Below are 23,286 nucleotides of genomic sequence, written 5' to 3' on the forward strand. Positions count from 1 at the left end.
CCTTAATAATTCCTTAATAACTGATAGCAGAAAATACTCCTTTAACCTGAAAAATCTTCATCAGAAAAAATTAAGTCAATTTTAAGTGGAAAATTCACAAAATACTAAAAAAAAATGCATTTGGATAATACATAATTAATGCATTAATGTTGTTATCAGAGAGTTTATACTTGACCCAGTTTCTTTTTATTTTCTTTTTGTTAATCAGTAAAAATCCCCTTGCCATTCAATATTTACCACCAGGCAGAAATAGGTCAGTCTGATTATTCGCCCACACTCAGCTGTATTGTATATTCTGGTGTAACCAAACATTATTATCCATTTCAGGCAAAACCGTGATAAGACCAAAACCCCAACTTATCTTCAAAGTTACCCAAAGGTTTCTACTTTGACAAGATGGCAGGCGTGTGAATATGGAAAATATTTGTATAACTTTGATATCTCACTATCAAACATATTGTAAAAACAGAATGTTTCCTTTTTATTTTACAGTTTTCTCCCCCTATATTTTGAAACACAAACAAATGTTTTTTTTTAAAAAAGCAGTATTTGCATGTCTAATACAAAATAACATAAAAAAATGTTTCTAAGAATAAATTTCTGAAAATTCAGATTTAACAAAAAAAAAAAAAAGACAGTCACAAATTTATTGTAACCAGTAATAAGCATTTAGATTCTCTATTTTTTCCTTTTTTCTTTCTATTTTACTTTTTTATTTTTTTATTCACATTTTATGTACACATGGTTACTTTTTTTTTTTTTTTAACCTTTTTGGGACACCTGAGCTGTCAGAATATTACTAGTGCTTAAGTTTTGTTTTTTAATTAAATTATTTAAAAAATATATAATTTAAATTATTTTATGTATTTATTTAAAATTTTTTGCCCTGCAAAATTTCCAATATTTTTCATTAAACATCAAAAAGCAAAATAATAGATATAAGGCTAGAAAGTGTATTTTATGAATGCAGAATTACAGAATTTTTGATAAGATTATTATTTTCTCTTTTTTTACTATAATTTTTGGGTGCACCTGCTGCCAGAAGACTAGAATTTTCTTCAAATTTCTCTTCAGTGTACACTTCTTAATGTTGGTTGCCATGCAGAGGAATGTACATTTTTTAGATGTCAGCTACACAAAAATCCAGTGTTATTCACTATCATTTTTTGCAAATGCTAAATATTAAATACTTCAGTCAGAAGCGACTGCATGCTAATCCTTCCTTTCTATTCTTAATTCTTTTGCTTTTTTGAAATGCTATTTTGCTATTTAGTGTTTTATATGTCTCTCTTAATCCGAGACAAATGTATTGTTAGCCTGTAAGTCCTTCTCAAAGCAGAAACCACAGTTTTAAGTCGGTTCATGCTCATTTGTTGTGTCCTGGTTGAAGCTTGCAAAAGGTGTGGATGACTGCATGGAAATGATGCATCCAATATTAAACCAACCCCTTCTGTGTAATGGCACTAGCTGGGCAAAACGGGCGGTTTCTGTTGGTTTTGTGTGCCACCCAAAGAATGACAGCGTGTGGTGGAGGGCACAACAATCATTTGTGTTGGAGGGAAAGTAAATATAACTAGGCTCTCAAAAGTTTGCATTAGAGTTTTTATAAAAATAGTGATTAAAAACTCAAATATTTAAATGGTGTTCAGAAGGTGCTGGGCAGGGCAGCGGTAAGCCTGGTTTCGTTATTGTACACATATTACAGGATTGGTTTTAGATTAAGGTGCACCTTCATTACTGCTTTTTCTATTAAGGCCTATTCAACACTGGCTGGAGATAACCTTATTTTCAAAGGTTTACGGGCCTAAGTAGTCAGAGTGCAGCCAATATTATGTAAAATGAGTTCAGAGTTTAAATGACAGACACGCAAAGTTGTTTAAATTGTTGTTGTATTTAAACATTTAGCATTCAGCATGTCTACCTTTAAATGCTTTTTCTGAATGTTTTTTTTTGCCTAAAACACCTTGAATTGCCTTGTGAATGAATTGTGCTATACAAATAAAATTGCCTTGCCTTACCAGCACGCGATAGCAGAGAAACTGTCATTCAAAAACAGGCTTCTTCATTATTAAGGGCGACTATAATGGAATATGAAAAATAGAAGTAGGAGTGATTAAATGAGGACACTGTTTATGTGAGATAAACTGAGATTGATTAGTTTGTCTATTGAAGTTACATCTGCTGCTCTTCTCCATATTATCATTCACTTCTATTGCCCAATAAGGTCAATATATTTAAGCATTATTTATTGTTTCAGGTTAATCTGTGGCTGACTTCTAACTTAGCCACTAGCTGTTAGCGTAGTCTTAGCCACTGTGTGGGCAGTTAATTTCCTGGTTCGTGTCAACGGCTTGTGTTTCTTGTTCAGTTTTTGCAGTCTTTGCTTCAGAGACATTTCTGAGACCACAGTGTGACTACAGACACAGAGAGGAGGCTGCTTCAGACCTGAACCAGCACACTAACAACAACTGGTCAATAAAAATACAAATACTGACAATTCTAAAATTCCAAATATCTGCCACGATAATCAGCCAGGCTGATAATCAGTCTATCCCTATTGTGAACATAGATTTGCCACACTGACTGTAAGGTACACACTCGCCCCCATCGAACACAGTTCCATAGCTGCACTGGCAACCCTCTGCACAACCAGGAGCTGAAGAACCAGTCTGGAGCAGAGCAGGGCATGAGTTCGAGCTGGAGTCAGCACAATCTCTTGGGCTGCTCCGGTCAGGACACTGGAGAGCTGATGGTAGAAAATGCAAATAATTCAGAGTGACTCATACACTTGATTTAAACTGCGATCAAAATGATTCTCTTACAGCAGAAGGTGTCCTCTCTCCACCCTCCCACTGATAAGCCTTTATCCTGGCAAGCAGCAGAACACGCTTCCAGTGCTAAACATGCGGCCATGTGTCCTGCCCCAGCACAAACTGCCCTTGTGCACATGTGTGTGTAAACGTCCAGCTCCACACCGTTCTTCCAGCAATGGTGGAAGTCAACGCTACCAACCAACAGATTATTGCAAATTGTTCTGTTCTGTGGAACCAGATTGCACTCAACACACTCTCTCCCACAGGTGTCAGTGCACTGCTGTCCATGAGATAAATCCGTCCAGCTCTGCAGAAACTCTGAGAAGTCATTAGCGAGATGACCGTTTCTCAACTGCAAGTCATCAGAACTGTCCCCGTTGAAGTCTCCACACAGGCCTGAAGCTGCAGCATCATATACCTGTGGGACGGTCAACCTGAGGTATTGGGTTGAAGACAGGTCGATTCCCAGCCCAGATTGGGTTCTGATTTTCAGTTTACTGCCAACTTGGTATGCTTTAAGTTCTCCATTGTCAAAAGGCATGCTGTGTTCTTCTTCATTTATCTGAAAGCAGAGAAGCAGTTGGGTAACTGCATACATTCATACATTTACATAACACATAAATTCATAGACTGCAGAACTTACTTGCATTTTCCAAAGAGTCTCAGGCTCAATGGACACTTCCAGTGAAAGAAAGCAGAACACAAGTCTGCTGATTTTCAAAATGCCATTCTTGTCTTTTACAAAGCTAAGCTGCAGAGTATAGTCATGCATGGCTTTAGAGGAGGAGAGAGCTGACAATACATAGGTACAAGCTACATGGTGAGGCAAAACAACACCATCAAAAGTGATGTAGCCAAAGCCAGCAAACACCTGGCACACCCCATGCTGCAAATCAGAGCTATTCTTTGCTGAACAGTTCTCCAGTGGAGTGCAGGTCACTTCCCCTCTTTTACAGTCACACTTTTGGCAGCTTTTCTCTGTGCAGAAGTGGCCAACAGGATGATACTGGCCCTCGTGCATGCAGCCGCAGTCAGAACGCAGCACACACCGGCCGTCGCTGAGGACGTAGCCGGGATCACACTGGCAGCCTTCCTCGCAGCTTCCACTGCAGTTCGCTGGAGACGAAAGGCCAGCGCACACGACAGGACATCGAGGCCCACAGAGCTCATAGTGGCTGTTCTCAGGGCAAGACATGCCTAAGACAGGAGAGAGGGTGAAGCTTTACTTTGCCATGATGCATTTTCAACACAATTTCCTGCTTTTTAAGAACACATCTAATAATGTATAACAAATCTACTTTGATCCAATGTAATATTGTTTCTTTAATATGTAGGATATACAAAGGTTCCATCTCTAAATGTCAGCCTTTGTATTGTGTAACCATATGCAAGGCAGAGCAAATGGCTCAAAATGTTAAATGCAAAAGGGACAAAATGTTGGGAGAATTCAAATCATTTTCATTTAAGGAAGCTAAAACACTGAAGTCTGCGTGGCTTTCCACTGCAGTAACTTGGCCCTAGTCAGGCCTTTCAGTCTCTGTTTCCATTGTGGTGAAGGATCTAACAACTTCAACTGCAACGTTAACTCCTTCCTGGATTTAACTCCAGTTCTAGAAGCATAATGGAACTAGAGCGATAGAGGTTTGTTGTCTTAGCCTCTGTAGTGAATTTTATGTTGCTGACGGTGGTATTGGACAGGAGAGGATTGATATTTGACAACCACATAAAGGGGGCAGGGGGAAAAAATGGCACTTTCTGTCCACCAAGTTTAACCAATCAGCATTTGTCTTCTCTGAGTTTAACCAACATCAACATGAAGAAATGCTCAGCACCTGTGAGGAGGACTTCTCAAAAATTCTTAATCTGGAGCTTTTTCCTGAAAGAGCTTCAACAGGGATGACTTTTGAGGTTAGAAAGTACATAAAGGTTTGAGTTGCTCTAAAATAGCTGTCTTTCTATGGTAAAAAATGGCCTTCTGTTACAATAAGAGGGTTTGAATGTCGTACTGGAGATCGATCGTCTTAGAATATGAAAAAATTTTATTTTTCCACAAAGAGTGATAAAAGACATGTTACAAAAGTGATCTGTGTTGAATTCCTAGAGGCATAATAGGAAAAATAAAGGTGTGAACTGGAACCCAAAATGTTTTTTACAATGGTACCAAAGAAAAAATTTGTTTTAGTTCCACAAAGAACTATATCTTCAAACATTTCTTTAAAGAACCCTCAAAAGTGACAATCATCAAAAAATGGCTCAATTACACACCATAAACTTTGCTACTTTGGCAGCCATCTGTTGTTATTTTCATGATAGTTTCTGTGAAAACATCTAGTTCTCTTTTAAATACAAGATTTGCTAACCATTTTAAGTATTGTTTAAAAACAAAACAGTCTAAGATTCCTGCATCTAAGCATTTTTTCTATAATACATTGATTATTTTGTGTTCTGGACTGTTGGTCAGGTCGAACAACATATTCCAGTTTGGGATTTGGGAAATTGTGCAGGAAATTTGTCACTCATTTCCAATGTTTTGTAGACCAAACTATGCGTTAATAATGAAGACAATCTTAAATATTTTTTCTCTCCAACTTTATGCCACCTAACCAAATATTTCCAGTAAAAATGAAGAAACTCTGCTACTTTAAAGAGCATATAAAGTCTTTGAGCAAGATTAAGGGGTTTTTATATTAGTAATGGCACTTTGAAGAAAGACCAGACAGCCTTCTGAAGAACCTTTTAAGAATGATGATTTTTCTGAGAGTAGTGGAGCAGAGGATAGCTTGGCTGTGTGTATAATAACACCGGTTCTCTGTACATGTAAAAACATGTTATTTATTTATTTTGGACGTGTGTGATGCCTTTTCCACACTTCAGTCATTCCTGTTAAAAGATTGCAGGCAATTGCCATCAATTATGGACATTTTCCCTCAATGTTTGCATGATTGCTGCCTTGCATAAAATGCTCATAAAAGCTTGAAAAATCCAGAAGTGAACCCGCCGATACTTGCCAGTTCTCTCTGTCAGGGTTTAGGGATGAAACAAATTAACTGGTGAACAGATTTAACTGTGTACTCGCCACAGAAAGTGTCACTCCTCCACTGCCTGAAAGGCAGCTGAGCTGCTTGGCAGGCAGCAGCATAGGATGCAACAGAACTGCAGAGAGCTGAGTAGTGTCAGTTGTATGAGCAGGTATCTACTACACAGCTGTGGAAATAAGGCTGTGGCCTTTAGAACTGACGCACAATCCGCAAATGTTCCCAGCTCATTCTACAACACCCCGCAAAAATCACTGCCTTCAAAAAGCTTTTGTGCCTCAACGGGACAACGCTTGCTTCTGGAGGGACAGCGGGACCTGCAGATCTCTGGTTGAGACCTCCAACTGTGGGCAAATTCTAGAGTATTTTGGGCAAGCTCTCCAGTGGGCATCATTTGGTCATCGTGTGGGTCACTGTTGGTGTTTCCACAAAGACCAGAGACAGCAGAGCTATAACTGCTGGGCAGGATCACCATTAGAGTGCCGGTGTTGTAGACAATCAGCTGTAACCCCATATCAGTTTGAATGACGAGAGAAGAAGGTGTTCTGTAGGCATTTATGTGGCCTGATTGGTGAGAATATGGCAGGGGCTTATGCAATCCATCAACCTGAGAATGATGAGAGAAAAACACATTAGAATTACATATAGTGGTTAATTATCAACCCTTTGATGCACAACATGGGTCAAAAGTGACCCATATTCAATGGAAAATGGGTATCTCTTGATCCGTGCTATGCATCAAAGGGGTAAGACTGGACCAATAAAGTACTCACCAAAAACCAGGTGCAGTTGCAGGATATTCATCTTGAGGATCACCACTGAAATTGCCACATAGTCCATTGACTTTAGCCTTGTAGCGTGGATCCCGTGTGATCAGCACAGTGGAGTTCCAGTCGAAGAGTACGTGCATGCCAAAATCAGTTTTTAGTAAGACGTTACCTTCTTTTTGGGAGACTTGGATCTTATGTCGCATTAGATTAACAGGAATATAAGTCACTTTAGCATTAACCTGAGAATAAAAGAGAAGAATCATTAGAAAGTTAAACCTGAGCTGCTTTCTCATTCACAAAATGACTTTTACTTACAAGTATGCTGCCCTTTTCACCACTGAACTGAATGATGAAGCCATAAGCTTTAACAGTTACCACCTGTGTGGAGGATTCAGCCGTGCTGCCACTGCAGTCATTTTTCTTGGACACACTGAAAGGTGTCAGACCACCTGCTGCCCCTCTGCTGGCTGCGAGTAGATATGTACAACGTTCCCTCAACGTTATAGTCAAACCCATCGAAGGTGTGGTGGTGCTGGCCTCCCCAGACCCAGCACAGACCCTGACGGCTCTCGCAAACAGGCTCACCATCGCTCACAAAACATTTTTCATCGCATTTTCCTTCACAAGGATCTGTGGGAGGCTCCACTTTGAGAAAAACACAGCGATATTAGCTTCAACATCATAAAAAATAATAAATGCACCGGCAACAAATCCGCATCTAAAAAGGTTTCTTAAACTTAAATGCTCACCATCTTTACGACGGCCCATAAATCCATTGGAAACTACGCAACTGTGCAATGGAGGACAGGAGTAATTCTTGCAGATAAGGGGAGGCCCACAAGTGCAGTTAACTGTACAGTTGTGTAAAAGTTTGCTCTCAGAGGCCTGAAAATAAAATAACATGAAAACAGCCAATAAAAATGAACAGAATACATTTACTGAAGAGGTCAAACATGAATTTGAACAATATTTTTCCTTATAATCTTGTAACCTTATGGCCCAATTCAAGTAAACTACTGAAATGAATGCTTTCATTTGATGAAAATCAATCACTGCCTGCCATTTCATGAACCAAAGCCATGAAGATTTGTACCTTCATATTATTAATGTTTTTTGAGTTACATGCCCTTGAAGTACAGAGGCAAGCACAGGAGAAAGCCACATGAAATTTGCAGGGATGAAAAACGCAGGAGACGATTCTATATTCACTTCTGCTGTCACTATCTAAAGCCAAAATCTAGCTCTGGTTCAACACAGGTTTTTTTCTCTAACTAATTTTGAGCATAATGTAGTGGAATATATTATAGTTTGGACAGCAAAACTTCACAAATGTTATGTCTGTTCCATAGAGTAACAGAAACAAACATTATTACCCTGGATGTGTCATCCATTATTCTGATAATTTACTGGAGAAAATTTTGGAAAAAAATGCATTTGGCTTGGTCAATAAAGGCCATGTGGGCTGTTTTCTGGGCTGACAAACTCTGTTAACAACTGCCACCAAACTCAATTTTACATCCACTCCAGGTGTCACAATTTAAAGACAAAATCTTGTTTTTGTTTATTTTTGTTAAAGTAGGTTATGGAGTTTTTCCAGAACCAACTTGGAGCATCAGTATGATGGGGTATATCATAGCTGCAAAATCATGCCAGTTTAATGTCAACGGCAGAGAGTAATAGAAACAAACATTATTACCCTGGATGTGCTACCTATTTTCTGATAATTCAGTGGAGAAAATGCTAAAAAGTGCACTTTTGGTAAACTTTTAGGGCTCATATGAGTAGGTGGGATAAGTGACTGGTCAAGTTACAGCAAATGGAAAGTTCTCATTTCGACACCAGGCTCATCTTCTAGCCAGGATTCCTTCTTTGTCAGAATAATTGCCTAATATACTCATATTAGAAAACTGCAGAACAGTCATTCTGGACACCTTTAGAGTCAACTGATTCACATTGGCAGCCTTCCTCACAGTCCCAGGGGCAGTGCACTGCCTGGCTAATCTCTGGACACAGCGAGGAGCAAGCATTGGCACACTGGCTGTAGTGGCTGAATTGAGGACATTGATAAGCTGTAAAACAAACAAACAAACAGAGTTAATCAGCATAATAGTTAAGAGAAGTTTTAACGACATGAAAAATACAATAAACACTGTATCGGGCTTACCGCAGCCTGTGGTGTTCATCCAGAGGTCAACTGTACCTCCTGCACTCTTACATGCTGCCTCATAAGCCTGCAGTGCAGCACACAGGGCCCAGCGCTGTCCCTCTGCAAAGCAAAGGTTTTTAATGCACGAGTAGTAGTATTTTTGGGGGCACACTAAATGGTGACACGAGGAGAATGGTCCCTTGGGATGGGTGAGGAGGCCACAGGAAGGGTCAGGGGTGAATCCTGGCATAGGCGACTGACACATTTGACAGTTTCAGTCACATGTGTCTCAGCAGGATGAGTCGGCATCAAATAACTTCCACGCCGGCCCAAATATGTTGGGATCAGAGGTCACGGTGCCGTTGGGCAGCTGAGGGATCATCATTGCAGTTCCCACAGAGGCCACAGGTTGTCTGCTGGTAGGCGTCTGGGATCTTGACCAGAATGTGATTTCGTAGGTCGGATGTCAGCTCAACTGACCCAGCGACCTTAAAGCTTATCCAGCCATTATTTTTCTGGTGTACAGTGATGTTGTTTTGGGAGAATGGCAGGTTCTCATAAACTCCATTTACCTGGAGGCCAAAAAATTCACACTATGTAGAATGTATGCTGCAAAAGATGCATAAATCACATTCAAGGTTGTGAAGTCATATCATGAATTACCTGAATTTTCCCACAAAAAGCTCTTGACGCCTTAAAATGCATTTTATTGACTTGCAGGTAGATCTGCCTGCCCCGACTGTGGTTGCCTCTCGCTGCTATCAAAACTGGCTCCACATCAGCTTTCTGCAGAGAGCACGTCTGCACCAAGGTGTAGTTATATGAGCCGTAAAATTCAAAGTCCTTTCCATCAAACGTGGCGTATTGGGATCCATCAACGGAGCACTGTGCCACCCTGGGTTTGGGGTGGCAACCTTGAACACCCCTGATGATTTTACACTCCTCATCCTCACCACAGGAAACATTACGACAAGCCACGTGTCCCCCGGCGAGACATAAACAGCTTTGCTTGCACGAGCACACCTTCTGTCCAGCCTTCAGGTATTCTCCATGGTGAAAGCAGCCGCAGCTTTCTGGACTGACACACATGTTGCCACTGCAAGCTAAACCTGATTCACAGAGGCAGTTCTCCCCGATGCTTACAGGCAACTCCACTGTGTTGTTCTGCCAGCCGAGGCAGAGGTGAACAGAGGCAGAACTCATGTTGTAGCTGGTACTGGAGGGACAGGACGGGTCTGCAGAGACACAGAGAGACATCAGTCACTTAGGGCAGGAGGACAGGAAAATGCTGTAAAGGTTAGGGTTGACCAGTGATGCATTAGTACCATCTAGTGGCCCAGTGGCACCTGAAAGGTTGTGGCCTCAATATTAATAGGAGTCAGGACAGCATCTAATTTACACTACAATTTCCTAAAGCTACACAAGGAAGCAAACTTTAAAGTAAATACCTGCAAGCATATATCTGATTTGTATGCAAATAATCTCCACTCGTTTTTCCTTGTTTTAATTTTTTTTCACGATCAATACCAACAATCTAAACATGATGAAATGTTATGTGCTAGTAGAGGCATCTGAAATCTCTCCATATTTCATTTGCTGTGCAATGATGCTGAACTCCAAACAGCACTGTTACAATTGTAGGAAGGATATTAATTTAATTCACTCGCACAGCAGACAGAGCTGGGAGCGCATTAACACTCACAGCAGAATCCAGGACTCCTCCAGGCATAAACTGGAGCCTTGCGGGAAAAGCAGACGGCGGTATAATCTGCCAGGGAGTGACGCAGTGCCGGCTGGAGACCTCCGTGGAGACACAGGTCACTGATGCAGCGCCTGTAAAAGCTGGAGGGGTCCACTTTGCCATGACAGTGGCTGAATGGTCCATTAACTTCTAGAATCTTCCCACAAGCCTCTGGGTCAGAGAAGCGGGTCAGATCTGTGTACTGTTATGTGTGACCTCACACAATAGGACCAGTGAGTCGGGAGGCAGTGGTAACTGTTAAAGTCAAACTTTTATTGACACCGATCACTCAATCCATTCCTTACTCTAGATTCCGTCCTCCTAATGTGTCCCACCGGATCTGTCATCTCACACATTAGTTCCTATCCACATGCTCTCAGTACATCTCCCCCCTTTTGCTTAGTGTCCACATTTCTCCTTTTTCCTTGCGGAGTCTTTTACAATCACACCGTTCTTGCTTCTGCATTAACAAATACTAAACATATTGAAGTTCAGATGTGACAAATAGTATTCAACTACTTTTTCCTTCTTTCTCCCTTTTTTTTTTTTTTTTTTTTTTTTTTTTTTTCTTCTTAACAATGTTACAACACTTCTGTATCCAACCATTTAACAAAATATGACATGGAACCTGTCTAGGGGTCAGGGTCGACAACCTGGGTCCCCAGAGCTGTGCGGGGATTATTCTGCCCCGTGGACCACAGCTTCCTACTCTATGAGTGGTGGTTATAAGTCCAGTCTCTGCGGAGTGCGAACAACCCGCCCCGACCTTGTGACTGTGGTGCCCTCAGGAATCATTCTGATGTGAGATCTGTTTCTCCTGAGACATCCTGATGGCATATCAATGTTGAAGGAACGTGGGGTGTTGGCTGGGCTGCTGACAGTCCCCGAGTTGTTGGTGTTCTTCACCCAGACCCTTTGTCCTGGTGTGAGCTCTTGTTTTATCCGAGCTTTGTGTCTCTTGTTGAACCAGGAAGCCTGTTTTTGTTTCAGGTCCTGGTCTTTACCTTGGAACAGCTGAAGGTTTGGCCATCTTGGTTGAAGTTTTTCCTCACTGACAGGTAAGGGTGTCCTGATATTACGACCCATCAGCAACTGTGCAGGTGATGAGCCCTGTGCCAAAGGTGTGGCTCTGTATGCCATGAGAGCCTTGTGTGGATCCTCCCCCTTCTTAAGGAGAGATTTGACCGTCCTTACAGCCCTTTCTGCTTCTCCATTACTTTGAGGATAGTGGGGGCTTGTGGTCACATGGATGAAATCATAGTCTCTTGCAAAGGCTGCAAACTCGGCAGCTGAAAACTGAGGGCCATTATCTGTGACAAGAGTTTCAGGGACCCCATGACGTGCAAAAATGGCCTTCATTTTGTTGATCACTGGGACTGCAGTTGTAGAGGCAAGGTTTGCAACTTCAATGTAACGGGAAAAATAGTCTATCACTAACAGGTACATGGCACGATTCCACTGGAAGAGATCTGCTGCAACGCGCTGCCATGGCCTATTAGGGGTTTGTGTCGTCATGAGAGGCTCTGGTGCATTGTGAACCTCCTGTGCGCAAACTATGCAGTTGTCAACTTTGAGTTTGATTTGTTTGGTCAGACCGGGCCACCATATGGACTGTTGTGCTCTGGCAATGCATTTTGTCATGCCCTGGTGACCGTCATGTACCCTGTTCAGCATTTCCTCCTGCATTTTAATAGGAATGACGAGTCTTTCACTTTTCATCAATAGTCCATCTGCAATGGACAAGTCTTGGTGGTATTGCCAATACGCTTGAAGTTCATGTGGGAGAGCTTTCCTGCTGGTAGGCCACCCTGTTTGTACCAACTCTTTCAGTCTCCTGCATGTATTGTCCGTTTCCTGTGCCTGTCTGATTTGTGCGAGTTTACTTTCTGATGCTGGCAACTGTTGCAGAATCTGGTTAATAGACACGCACACATCCTCTTCCAGTTGCTTGTCCTGCATTGTAGGCGGGGCTTGGATGGGTGCTCTGGACAGCGCATCTGCCGTGATTAAGTTCTTTCCTGGGACGTGTTCGATTTTGTATGTGAAGCGAAGCAGTCGTAATCTGAACCTTAAAATACGAGGTGGCAAATCATCAAGAGCTCTGCTGCCTAGTAGGGAAATGAGAGGCTTATGATCAGTCTGAATCAAAAAGTCCATTCCTACCAGGTAAGACTGGAAGCGTTCACATGCCCAGGTCAACGCCAGTGCCTCTTTTTCAATTTGGGCATATCTGCGCTCTGCGTTTGTCATGCTTCGTGAAATAAAGGCCACTGGACGCCATTCTCCTGTTGGTTGCTTTTGCGACAGGACCCCACCTAATCCAAAGGAGGAAGCGTCAGCTGCAACTTTTGTCTCTCTGTTCAGACAATACTGAGCCAGGACCGTGGGAGAACTCAGTTCCTGCCGTAGTTCATCAAAAGCACACTGCTGTGCTGTCCCCCAATCCCAAATTGTGTCTGCTTTGAGAAGCTCTCTTAGTGGCTGTGTGAGTTCAGCTACACGTGGGGAAAACTTTCCGACGTAGTTCACCATGCCCACAAACCTTTTCACATCAGCAGCATCTTTGGGTGTAGGCATCTCCTTGATTGCCTTGATTTTGCCAGGGTCTGCTTCAATGCCCTGTGCTGTGACAATGTGACCCAGAAACATAACCTTTTCTACTGCAAACTGGCACTTGTCATTGTTGAGGGTCAGCCCCTCCTCCTGAAGCCGCTCTAACACTCGGTGCAGTCTTTGGTCATGCTGTTCTCGAGTGGAACCGAAAACAAGTATGTCATCTGCATGACACACAGTTCCCTCCAGTCCTGTCAGCATTTGGGACAGTCTCTTTTGAAAATGTTCAGGTGCTGACGAGATTCCGAATGGCAACCTTTTGTAGCAGTATCTTCCAAACGGGGTGATGAATGTGGTCAATGGGACTGACTCTGGGTGGAGAGGCACCTGCCAAAATCCCGCTGTAGCATCCAATTTAGTGAAGACCGTTGCACCTGCGAATTTGGCCAAAGTTTCATCTACAGCTGGCAGTATGTGGCGTTCTCTACAAACATACTCGTTTAGGTGAGTCATGTCTGAGCAGATTCTGACCTTTTCATTGGGCTTGGGGGCCACCACCATTCCAGCGCACCACTCTGTTGGTTCCTCAATAGCCTCAATTACCCCCATCTTCTCCATTCTCTCCAGCTCTGTCTTCACCTTGTCATATAATGGCAGTGGGACTCGTCGTGGCAGTGACAATGCATAAGGCTTGGCATCATCCTTCAGTTTTATTTTGTACTCCCCTTTAAGGAGGCCCAGCCCTGTAAAGACTTTGGGGTACAGTTTTTTCATGTCAGCCTCCAGTTCCTTAACACTGTCTACAGGGTGAAGCAGGCCTAATGCTGTGATAGCTGGAAAGCCTAGCAGAGGGATGGATAGTCTCTGTATGATGTACACTGGCTGTGTTGTCATTTTGTCTTTGTATTTCATGACAGCATTGAACTGACCTTTCACTTTCAGGGCTTCTCCACTGGGACCACACAGGGGCTTCTCCGCTCTGGTGAGTGGTCCATGCAGGTCTTTTGAGTAGATGGCAGCTGGTATTACAGTTACATCAGCTCCTGTATCCAGTTTGAATGTCACATTTTTGCCATTTACCTCCAGTGTCTTTTTCCAGTTGTTGGGCCGTGCTCCTGCTGACACTGTTCCTAAAAACAGTGTATTGTCCCCATCCTCCAGGACTGCTCCAACTCTGCCTGATCTGCACACCGCTGCAAAATGTCCCTTTTTTCGACATTTTCTGCACTCTGCGTCTCGTGCAACACAGTTGTTTTTGGAGTGTGCAGGTGACTTGCCACAGCGCCCACAGTACTTTTGTCCATTTTGATTTTCACTGTGACTCTTTGTTTCAAACGATTTTCGTGCTTGGTTGTCTTTGAAAGTCTTTTTCTTAAACTTTAACAAATCCACGTTTGCCTCTTTCCTGTCCTTCACGTTTGTCTCTCTCACAACTGGCTGCTGTTTCTTTATCTCTTCATGCTGTCTTATCTGTAGCACTGCCTTTTCCAGTGTTAATCCGCTATCCATCTGCAGTTTTTCTGATAGGCCTTGGTACTGTGTGCCCACCACCAACCTATCTCTTATCATCTCGTCCTGCAGTGGTCCATACTGGCAGTTTTCTGCTAACTTATAGACTGCAGCAATGAAGGATTCAGCTGATTCCCCTGGTTCTTGGCATCGTTTGTTAAAACGTGCTCTCTCATATATGACATTGTGTTTGCCAATGAAGTGCTTATCGAGGGCTACTTTTACACTCTTGTATTTTCTAAGCTCCTCTTCGCTCAACCCTAGCGTGCTCAAAATATCATCGGCTTTATCGCCCATTGTGTACACTAAAGAGTTTACTTGGTAGCTTTCGTCTTTGCCGTCCAGTCCTGCTGCCACACGAAACCTTTCAAAACGGCGAATCCAGTTGGGCCATGACGAATAGTCGCTGAAATCGAAATTTTCAGGTGGACTAATTGAAAACAGGGGATCCGTCATCTTCGCGCCGTCCTCTGGACCTCTTTATCCGCGCCCGTGGTCGATCACCGCGAAGTTAGCTTCACTCATGAGCTAGCGGTAAAACTGCCGCTTCCCGCCGACGTCGTCGTCCGGTCTCCGCCTGAGACGGGCTTCTTGGCTTCTGACACCATGTACTGTTATGTGTGACCTCACACAATAGGACCAGTGAGTCGGGAGGCAGTGGTAACTGTTAAAGTCAAACTTTTATTGACACCGATCACTCAATCCATTCCTTACTCTAGATTCCGTCCTCCTAATGTGTCCCACCGGATCTGTCATCTCACACATTAGTTCCTATCCACATGCTCTCAGTACAATCTGCAGATGAACATTCTGGACAACTTCCACCCAGACAGCCCTCCACACACCAAGGGTTCGGCCCACTTCCCCAAAGCTTTCCAAACAGGTCAGGACTGAGCTGCTCCTGTGTGCTGCTCACTTTGAGGTCATCTGCAGGGTCAGAGTTGAAGTTGCCACACAGGCCGCGTGTAGAATTAGCATATTTTGTAGAGAGACGTATGCTCGCGATTCCCTCGATGCTGAGGCTAAACTCAAAACCTGTATCTGTGTAAATGTAGGTGTGCAGGTGCAATGAGAAAGCCAGTGCAGAAGGGCTGAAGTGACAGGGCATGTTCCTCTTGACACCATTGACCTGTAGGGGGTGCCAAAATTGCATTTGAGAAGAGAGTTTTGTCTATCAATTATGTGATTTTCTTACAGTGTCAAAAACTGATGACTAAAAACCACCATGTTCAAGCACTCACCTTTATGTTTTCAGTGTTTCTGCCGTTCAGCTTCACAAGTGCGCCGCTCACATTGACCAGGACGTTACGCTCAGAGACAGCCTGTCCGTCTGTCTGTACATGAACCTGAATTTGATCCAGGCCTCGGTTCTGTCCACACAAGCCCACTAACTGATACCGACAGGTGCCACGGAAGTCATAGTCGCGCCGATCAAATGTGATGACATGTCGGCTGGTGTACATGCATGTGTGTTTGGGGTCATGCGTGCAGGTTCTAACGCCATTTTGAAGACCACAGGATTCATCAGGGCCACAAGAATCTGAATGGCACCTTATCTGGTGGGTTTGGGGCTCACAAACGCACTGTACGGTGCAGCTTTCATCGGCCCAGTAGGTCTGGTTGCTGCTGTAATGGTTGCCGTTGTGAGTGCAGCCACACTGGGACAGGGGGACACAGGTGTCGCCATCCAGGACGAACCCTGGGTCGCACTGGCACAATTCCACACAAGACAGGATGCAGGGGGTTGACCTGGACGGGGCCTCGCAGGTGGCGGGGCAGGCGGTGCCGCAGGACTCGTGGTGGATATTTGGTTTACAGGACAGGGCTGATAAGAGAGAGGGAGAAGGATGCACACATCAGCTTCTAAATATGCTGACACAATGTACATGTGTTGCAATAGACGAAGCTGCTGGACTGTTGAAGTATAATGAGTAGGATTTAAGCAAGGTGTCAGTGTAGTCGTGTGTGAAAGCATATCTGCGTTAAAAAAAAAATAGAGAACACCTGTAGTCACTGGATTGTGTCGAATTCTGAGAGACTAAGTAACACAAATTCACTCACGACAGAAGGTGCTGTTCCTCCACTTTCCGATATGAATTGCATCTTTCTGGCAGGCAGCGGTACAGGCCTCCAACATGGAGCAGAGGGCTTTCTGAGTGTCATTACTAGAGCAGAGGTCAAATATGCTCAGTGTGGAGGAGATTTTAGTGTACTTGACAGCAGCTTTGCAGAGGTAGAAAGGACTTTGTGGTGACCAAACGTAGGCCTCATGCAGAGAGATCCATTCATTAGCCACATTTTCCTCCTGTAGTTGTTGAGCAGAGCAGCGTGGGCATGTGTCTCCACAATCTGGTGTGCACCGAGCCTCCTCTTCAGAAACTCTCCAGCTCCAGCCAAAGGCGGCAGCATCAACAGTCTCTCTCTGTGGGGTCCTGAAGTCATCTTCTTTGATGCCGTTATTATTCCCACACAGACCGTGGACTTGTGTTTTATTAGACAGAAGGACAGTGGCAATATGAGAGCGGTCGTGTTTAACGCTGAGGCCCAGATTAGTGTCCACAACAACAAACATGCCGCTCTGATAAATCTTCACAAGTCCAAACTGTAGAGTAGAGGGAAGCGGCTTTTTCTTGCCATTTACCTGGGGAGAAAACACAAACACGTTGTGGATATGTTATTTTGGAATGTGTTTGACTGGTGAAACTTTATCTCCTGTATTTTTAGTTTATCTACAGTGTGTCAAAACACAAATGGCTGCATATTTAAGGCCAATTTAAAGACATTTTTAGTTATGGTTGACTGGCATCTTGTCCTACACTGTAAAAAAATAAACAAAAAAAAACAACAAAAAACAGTAATTTCCATGATTTTAAAAAAAAAATATCGTTTAGCTTTTGTTTTAAATAAAAAATTAATGTAAAAAAACAAAACAAAACTGTATTTTGACAATTACCAATACTTTTAAATAGCATACACTGATGAACACATTATTTCAACATTTTTCTTGGAAAAATGTTTGCAATTATACAACACACTATGCAAGATATGTCCCATTTAACAAACCAAAAAAATTTTTTTTTAAAATCTCTGTAAAATTATGGAACCAATATTTATTTTCACATTAATTGTGACTAATTTTACAAATATATTTACAGCATCAGCCTTAAATTTAACAGTTTCATCTATTAATAAAGAAATATTTGTGCAAGTATGATAGATTGTTTCAACAATCCTTATGTCAAATTTTCATTTTTTGAAGTAAAATTGATATTTTGTGGTTATTCACAGTTACAGGTTTCCACTGTGATTTCACATTAGACATGTAAACTGCATCACTGCATATTTTTTGACATTTTATTTATTTTGTGTATTTTAAAAATACAGAAAAAGTGTAAAAAATAAAAAAAAGTTCTGTAAAATATTTTTCTACAGTGTATAAGTTAAATCACAAACTGAAAATAAAACTAGAATTGTGTAAGTTCAGACTTACCCAAACGGAGCCTTCTTCTCCTCCGTAGATCGTCATATTGTCTTTGGCCACTTTCACATGAATAGCTTTGAGAGAGGAAGCCTGGCTGGAGGTTCTGTCTTTCTGTACACCAACCCAAAATGCATTATTATCACTGGTGCCATTTTTTTGGATCAGAGTGTAAGTGCAGTTTCCTTGAAACTCAAACACTTGTCCATCAAAAGTGTAGAAGTGGGCTCCTCCCAGTACCCAACACTGAGACTGGCTCTGGATACAAATCTCTCCAATCTTACAAATTGTATCATTATCATCTGAAAGAATATGGGACACAAGTATTAAATCTTTTTTTTTTTTTTTCCTGGTGCAATTAGTTTATTGAATTCAAATGTCAGATCTCACTATTGTTGAAGTCTGGTGCACAAGAATTAACAGAGGAATATTTATGTAGAGGACATCTGCAGACAAGCAGAACTCATTGCACCGCTGTAAATAAAGCAAATGGATTTGGTAAAGTTCATAAATTAGCAGAGTAGCTAGTTTAAAAGCAAATATTCTATATTCAAGCAGTGAAAGAAATGCCTAATTAGTTGGATGGCAATAAATGTAAATACACATTCAATCTTTTGTGACACATCACATTAAAATTTAATGTTAGAGGAAAAGTTAAATTATAAAAAAGCCCATTATTACTTATGCTTGATAAGCAGTACAATCATGCTGAAGCCCTTAGGCAGACTAGAGAATTTAAGCACATAATGGACTATTCAAAAAAGGTCAGGGGTCAGCCTCATTTTACTTAAAATGACAGGATACAGACAAAAAGACAAAAACAAACAAAAAAAAACCAGACTAATACACCTTTGTTGCTTGTATAACATTGCAGAGCAGCCCTGACAGAAAAACAAAGTGACAAATTTTAATCAAATAAAACGGGTGGTGCATCTGAGGGAAAGACAGCTTATGAGTAAATGTCACCCAACCCAGCAGAACCAGCTATGTCTACCTTCCCTTGAACAGCCCCAGGTGTTGTTAAGGGTGCAGCTCTCTCCCTCGGGGCAAGAGGCCGGCTCACAGCACATGGTGGCAGTGGCAGAGCAGTTCCAGCGCTCAGAGCATCCCTCAGCCCACGATATTGCCCCGATCTACAGACAACAGTGAGTCACTGTGAGCATTACACAACTGTTCTCTAAACAGGCGAGCACACAAACAACTCAGGATAACACAAAGGCCCAGGATTTAGTAATTAGTCATGTGCCACATGTGCAGGTGAGGCATATGTACGTTTGGCCGTGATATTAATGAGTCATGTTTTTAACTGTGCATGGAATAACAAAGACATGTCACTGTGCCACCAACTGTGTTTCTAGCTGAGTGCACTTACAAAACACATCCTCAGTGAACCAGCAGGTTTGTCAGAGGTTAAACAGTCAGCAGGTTTGTGGCCAAAAAGATATCAACGCCAAAATTACACCATTTTATAGAGCCGCAAACTGTTAAAACTGAAAGAAAAATCTGATTTGCAGCTCTCCAAGAGTCTCTGAACATATCAGGTATGCAGTTCCATCTTTTAAAAAGAAAACAAATACCCAAATTTAACCTGCAAATCTTGATATTTCATCAAAAACTATTTTCTGCATGCCTCATTTAAAAATTCACTCCTCTCCGACCAGATTCTGCAAAAAACACAAAAATTCTGAGCTCTACAACTCAACTGTGAAGTCATGAAGGAGTCTGCTGTGACCGACAGTCACAAAATAAAAATTCTGGGACTTAACTGTAGGTGGATGGTACAGAGCAGATGGAAACAAATCAAAAATATAAGTTGTATAGTATATGTAATTCTATTTCCCCCCCTAAAATATCGACAACACCTGTAGGCACAAAATATTGTATGTATTGATTCAGGCTTTTTCATTTTTTTCTTAAAGTAGAAAAAATCAAACAAATCAGCTTTATTTTTTCTAAGATTTTGGCCATTTTAACGACACTTTACTGCAGAGTAGAGATCCTCTACCTCTATATTTTTAGTCATGGTTGTGAGAGCTGCAGGACTTTACATTGTAGTGAAAATGAGCTCACAGAAAGTAAAAAAAAAAAAAAAACAAAAACACAAGCGCAAAAAAAAAAGAAAGAAAAAAAACATCCCAGAAACTGCTTGGGGTTCAGAGAATTAACTGCTATAAAGCTAATAATGTGCATCTACTCACCTCATAATAGTGGCCACAGTAGAAGCAACCACATTGCTCAGATTTGATGCAACCATTTCCACTCTGCTTGTATCCAGAGTTACATTGACACCCTTCATAACAGGGCCAGGGGCAGGGGATGTCGGATAAAATACCACAGGACTCAGGGCATGCATCAACACATATATTGTAGTGAGAGTTTTCAGGGCATGAGAGCGCTGAGGGAAGGGAGAAAAAAAAAAGGAGTTTATACACTGAAGAGAGTTGAGGTGGCCTTACATCATTCTGGCAACTTCACTGTATGGAGCTTGCCAGAGTTTGAGCAAGTACAACAGCAGCATGTGTGCAGACCTGTTTGATTTATATGCGCTGGCACACCATGACAAACTAATGAAACAACACATTTACATGTAAGAGACTCCACATTAATTATACTCCCAGCACTTCCCACCCCTCCATGGTTTGACCTCAGCACCTGTCTCCTGCCATGCAAACGTGTACTCTCTCGACCTGCTGCAAAACAATTCCTCACTCTCACTAGACATGCACAAGTCAATCACACAGTTCTGAAAGAAGGGCCGCGGATCTACAATGGAATGACAGCCACCAAATGGTCCTGCTGCAGCAAGCAACCTTCCACAGAGGTTATAAGATGCAAATGCAGCTGCCATGGTAGAGTTGCATGCCGAACATAGGTCACATTCCTCAGAGCAGTTCATTCCAGGCGGTGAAAGTGACCAGGAAGATGCAAACGTGGAAACATACTGTTCAAAACTCCCACTCAGTTTGTCGTGTGTCGCAAATCCTTTGACATTTCCGCACAAACCGCACATTTTTTAATGAGAGCCAGGAATCACTATTTGTACCAGATTTGGTCCGTCATGTGTGACAATGACTCCACTGTCTACAGCAACACGAGTCAGCATGCTGGAATGCAGTACTGCTGCATGAGGTAGTTTGACAGGAAGACCCCTCAGAACACCATCAACCTGGGAAATTACAATTTTGAAGTTATAATCGAGGTACACTAAACCATTTGTGTTTGCATTAGCTACTTACCTTTACTTTACCCCAATGCTCCATCTCTAATGATATATTCACTCCATGAACCCTGAGGTGCAGCTGACCTCGCTGGATGACAACAGTGGGGTCAGACTCTTCCTCATCACAAACCTGTGATAGAACATAACGGCATCTTCCCACATTAAAGTCAAAGCTGAGCCCATCATAACTCCTGAAGTGTCTGCCGCCCATGACTGTGCATTTAACAGGCTGTAATGTGTGGCATGCCCTCTGGCCGTCTTGGATGGCACATTTTGTTCCATGTGGACATGTGAAGTTGGTGCATTGCACTGTGTTGTGGACCCCACAGACAGTGCTGCTGACAGTGCTCGTCGGGGTAGAAGCTCTCATGGATTTCATGGTAAACACCGCTGTGAATGCAACCACACTGAGAGCTCGGTAAACATTTGCCACCACTGTGGAAAAACCCAGGTTTGCAGAAACAGCCTTCTTTGCATTTTAGCGCTCGAGGACCTGGGTTTTCTGCACAGTCAGACAAGTGACTGGAGCACAGGTGGTATTCACTGTTTGGAGGACAAGAGAGATCTAGGAAGGAAAGAGGAGATAATTATTCAAAATATTACAATTCTGTTAACAGCATTAAAAAAAACTATTGACTTTGCACAGTGGTTACTTACAACAAAAGTTAGAAGCCCTCCATTCATCCACTATGGCTCCCATTTCTTGGCATACAGCAGCGTAGTTGGACAGAATCTGACATAAGTTGGTGCGGTTGCCATGACAGAGATCATGAACACAGTTATTATAGAAATCTTGTACACCAACTATTTTGTGACAGCTCTGGAATGCTCCGTTTGTATCCAGTAACCTGCCACAGACATATTTTCCCTGATAAAGAGCCATATCTTGTGAACTGCAGCCTGAAGTGTTCCAAGGTGCAGCCACACATTCCTGTTCGCTGATGGTTCTCCAGTAGCTAATGGCCTCAGAGATATCAGATCTATCCTCAGGCATCAGATCATCCTGTGGATCGGCATTAAAGTTCCCACACAGCCCACAGAGAGTACCAGAGTAGATCCTCGGCATGTGGAAGGTGAGGACATGAGAGCTTCATGTCAGAATAACTCCAAAATCAGTCTCTATAGTCTTTGACTGTCCAACCATGTAGAGCTTTACTTTGCCTTGACTCAAAATAAATGGAAAATGCAGAAGCAGGCCATTTACCTAAAAGAAGTGGAGCCATGTTTACACTGAAAATTTAAAGAAGCTTAATATAAATGAGGTAAATAAATGTACCCACCTTCACTTTGTTACTCCAATCATTTGACAGCTCGATGGAATAACCAGCGACAGTCATTTTAATGTGGCAAAAGGAAACACTGGAAACATCCTTCATCTGCTTCTGGACCTCCACATTAAAGTCTTCCAAACCTCCCCAGGAAGGGCAGTGTGAAGTCAGCAGGTATGTACAGTTGCCATTGATGTCAAAGTTACGCCCATCAAAGGTGGTATAATGAGGATATCCTTTGGTGATGCACACTCCAGGACTATCCAGGTGACAACCCAGGACTCCATTCAGAGCTTTGCACACTCCGCCTTCCCGACAATGAGACTGAGTGCACATAACCTTCTTGGAGTTGGGTTGGCAGACACATTTTTCCTGGCACTGTTCGCCAGTCCAGAAGTTCTCTTTGGGGAGATAGTAGGAACCCTGGTGAAGACAGCCACACTCACTCTGTGGTACACAACTCCCACCACTCAGCAGATATCCCCTGTTGCACTGGCATGACTCCACACACGGCAGCATGCAGTTATTATGGGCCTCCGGGTTACTGCAGGTAGCTCTGCAGGCTGAACCACAGAACTCATAGTGGCTGTTCAGAGGACAGTACAGTAGAGCACACCCAGTCTCAAACGGGTTGACTGTAGCTCCAGGAAAAAGTTTGGTTTGGCTTCGACTGCACACTTCACACGAGGCGCCACCTCCGCAGTTCTCAATACAGGCGCCGGTGTTACCGTTAACCACATATGGGAGAGTAAA

At 42.6% G+C, this 23,286-nt stretch overlaps 1 protein-coding gene and 1 pseudogene across 1 annotated transcript; both read right to left on the reverse strand.

Moving 5' to 3' along the window:
- Nucleotides 1-9,035: 9,035 nt before the first annotated feature.
- LOC129349688 (IgGFc-binding protein-like) lies at nt 9,036-10,642 on the reverse strand. The gene is made up of 3 exons (XM_055013769.1): nt 10,467-10,642; nt 9,428-9,999; nt 9,036-9,336 (listed from the first exon to the last, which is right to left on the reverse strand). Exons 2-3 carry the CDS (start codon nt 9,965-9,967, stop codon nt 9,109-9,111), a joined length of 768 nt encoding a protein of 255 aa, XP_054869744.1. The 5' UTR covers nt 9,968-9,999; nt 10,467-10,642; the 3' UTR covers nt 9,036-9,108.
- Nucleotides 10,643-18,274: 7,632 nt separating this feature from the next.
- LOC118471195 (IgGFc-binding protein-like) lies at nt 18,275-22,464 on the reverse strand (annotated as a pseudogene).
- Between the last annotated feature and the right edge of the window lie 822 nt (nt 22,465-23,286).

Source organism: Amphiprion ocellaris, chromosome 9, assembly GCF_022539595.1.
Source record: "Amphiprion ocellaris isolate individual 3 ecotype Okinawa chromosome 9, ASM2253959v1, whole genome shotgun sequence".
Classification (NCBI taxonomy): domain Eukaryota; kingdom Metazoa; phylum Chordata; class Actinopteri; family Pomacentridae; genus Amphiprion; species Amphiprion ocellaris.

Bases quoted from the DNA above. Each gene is read 5' to 3' on its own strand.
- LOC129349688 (XM_055013769.1), bottom strand. From the start codon at position 9,967: ATGAGTTCTGCCTCTGTTCACCTCTGCCTCGGCTGGCAGAACAACACA. The intron at 9,337-9,427 runs GTAATTCATGAT...TTTGGCCTCCAG, and splicing joins CTTTTTGTGGGAAAATTCAG to GTAAATGGAGTTTATGAGAA.